Raw genomic sequence first — 2809 nt, 5'->3', positions numbered from 1 at the left:
CTTTCATTTTACCTCGGGGTGTTGGAGCCCCTGTGCCCAGTGAGCAGTGTCAGAGCAGGGCTGGGATGATGTGGCCGTGGCTCCACCTCCTCTGGGCGGTGGTGCTGCTGCCATCCTCATGCTTGGAGCCCAGCAAACTCCAGGTATCACGGGTTCCTCCATGTGGGACAGCACTTAAACACTTAAAACCTTTCCATGCTCTCTTACACTTTCTTAATCAGGATTAAAGATGGTTGTAATCATTTAGGGGATTCTGAGATAGCAGAATTCTGTGAGCAGAGGCTGATTTGCATAAACAATATCCTTAGGCATTTCCCTGCAGGCTCTGAAGGTGACTCTGGGACATCACAAGCAGCTCTGCCTCTCTGGCTTTGGCCACATGAGTGGATCCCACAGCATCATGAGAACCCACGGTTCTGCTTGACATCCCATCCTGAAAATGTGGCTGTTTCTGGATGTTTTTCCCTCTGCCTCCCACCCCAGCAGCACCTCTGTTAGCAGCAGGAGGGACCTGCCCAAGCCTTGCAGGGTTGCCAGCATTGGTTCTCCAGTGCAATGCTCTCTGGTACCAAAAGGGTGGGGGGCTCACCCCCACTTCCAAGGTTTTGGGCCCAGATCCCTGCTTTAATGGCCTTTGTGGCAGGAACAACCCATCTTGTGGGCCATGAAGCCATCCAGCCCCATGTCCCAAGAGCCTGAAGAGAGCCTCATATCACCCAGGCTCTGAAGGCAGGGAAGAGGGAGGAGCAGCTGGGAGCACACGTGGGACAGGTGGGAGAGGAGGGGCCTGGTGCCATGGGACAGCCATGAGGGAGAACGTGGGCTGAGGCATGAAGAGGGAGCCCTGGCTGAAGGCTTTGCACCTTTGTGGGAAGAGGTTGGGTTGAAGAAGCAGCTTCTGGGGCCTGTCAGCTCCAGGGCTCAGAAATGGGGCTGCCAGCCCAGGGGTGCAGGGTGCTGCCTGCCTCCCCTGACCCCTGCCTGGCCACATCCTGCTCTCACAGACACTTTTCTGATGCCCTCCAGCTCCAGGAGCTCTTGATGGAGTAGCTTTGCTGGCTTCTGCTCCTGCCCCCCTGCCTGGGTGCTGCAGCCACTGGGCATGGCTCCTGAGCTGCTGGCTCTACACTTGTGCAGCTTTTTATTTTTCTAATACAGTGTTGGAAAATAGGTGGGAGGAGCAGTAAATCCAACTGGGGGCTCAAGACAAGCCCTCAAGACCCTGCTCATCACGACTGTTCCTCCCAAACCAGCCCCATCATCTAACAGCTTGTGTTTCTGTTTCTTGCAGTAACGTGGACACAGAGAAGTTGTGTGGTAAGTTGGGTGATGTTCCTGCCTCAGAGGCCGTGTGCTGGGGCTTTGTGCTCAGCTGACCTGGGCAGGCAAGCAGCACTGACAGTCCCTGTGCCTGAATCCCAGCACAGAGGACATCCGTGCTTCTCCCCTGGGGATGGGACTTTTTGTCCCTAGGGCTAGAAAGGAGCTTTTCATTTCAGTGCAGGTGGGAGCACGACTGGAGAGGGACTGGAATCCCCCCTCAGTGCTGGGCGGTGTGTGGGAAGCAGCTGGTGCAGGGCAGGCAGAGAGGGAGGTGCTTGGGAACCTCACTGTGTTTCTCTCTCTTGCTTCAGATTATTTCTCAGCCTACCTGGGAGAATACAGGAACGTGCTTTCAGCCCTGGAAGCCCTCAACTCTGCAGTCCTGGCAGCCATGGACACAACCAAGCTGGTGAGGAGGGGATGGTGGGGGGGTGGTGGGGCAGAACCCACGGTGACCTTTGCTGCCCCTTTAGCACTGAATTTGGGTGTCAGAGGCAGGCAGTGGTGCCTCCCAGGTCACTGGGGTTGTCTCCATGGGCAGTGAGGGCTGCAGCAGCACAGCCTGCAGCACGCCTGGAGGAGGAGGAGAAGGGCAGAGCTGGTGCTCTCTGCTCTGGAGATGTCTTCTTCCTCACAGAGCTCTGGCAGTAGTTCCAACAGCTCCTTGCAGACCACCTGCAGGGTCCTGCATGGGGACACTGTTCCTGGCAGTGTTGCTGATAATCTGTGTGCCATACTTCTGAGCCAAGCAAGGTCTTTTCCACAAAGGAGTGTGGTGTGAAATGGCTCCAGGGTTAAGCCTGCTCTGGACTGACCCCAGCAGCTGCTGCTCAGCACAGCCTGTGCCCACAGCAACAAGAGTTGGCTGCTGGAGACAGGGCAGGGGCTGCTGCAGCAAGAGGATGCTTTGGGCAAGAGTGAGGAGCTTGGGAGAAGGAAGGAAATGGTGAAATTCCTTGACTCCCAGCCTCGTGTTGAGTTCATCCCTGTGCTGAATGCTCTCCCTGCAGCTTGTACTGATGGCAGGGTAGATTGGAGGCTGCTAATTGGGGTGTGCAGCCTCCAGCTTTGGGAGCCCTCTGCCTCAGAGAGCAGAGCTCTGCAGCACACAGCATTGCAGGCTGAATCCAGCTGCAAAAGAGCCATGGCTAATGCTGGGAGGGACTGTCCCCAGGGACCCACTGCCTCCTTTGCATCTGACCTGTATTAAATGGTTTAGCCCTGTGCTTGGGGCTGATGCTGCATCACAGCTGTGGGAAGGGCTGGCCCTTCCTTTCCCTTTGGTTTGGGGTGGATGAAGGACATCATCCACACACACACTGTCCACTGACAGAGAGGTAAAGGGGTCCTGGTCCTGCTGTTGTCTCTGCAGAGTCATCAAAGTGCTGTTTGTGCCTCTGTAGCATCACTCACAATTTTACCCTCTCATTGAGTTTTCCTCTGGCCACGTTCAGTCTCAGCAGTGTCTCCTTGTATGTTGGGAAAT

At 55.9% G+C, this 2809-nt stretch overlaps 1 protein-coding gene across 1 annotated transcript in view; it reads left to right on the top strand.

Moving 5' to 3' along the window:
• The window catches only part of LOC103782573 (N-terminal EF-hand calcium-binding protein 3-like), a gene marked incomplete at both ends in the record, with an annotated part of 6213 nt that extends 4481 nt beyond the window's left edge, over positions 1-1732 (top strand). Inside the window, 2 exons of the mRNA XM_008950344.1 lie at positions 1292-1317; positions 1635-1732. Of these exons, the coding sequence (XP_008948592.1) occupies positions 1292-1317; positions 1635-1732 (124 nt within the window). The remainder of the gene's footprint in view (positions 1-1291; positions 1318-1634) is intronic.
• Between the last annotated feature and the right edge of the window lie 1077 nt (positions 1733-2809).

The sequence above is a fragment of the Merops nubicus genome, unplaced genomic scaffold, assembly GCF_000691845.1.
Source record: "Merops nubicus isolate BGI_N331 unplaced genomic scaffold, ASM69184v1 scaffold15072, whole genome shotgun sequence".
Lineage (NCBI taxonomy): Eukaryota > Metazoa > Chordata > Aves > Coraciiformes > Meropidae > Merops > Merops nubicus.
This window is presented reverse-complemented; position numbering and strand designations above follow the sequence as displayed.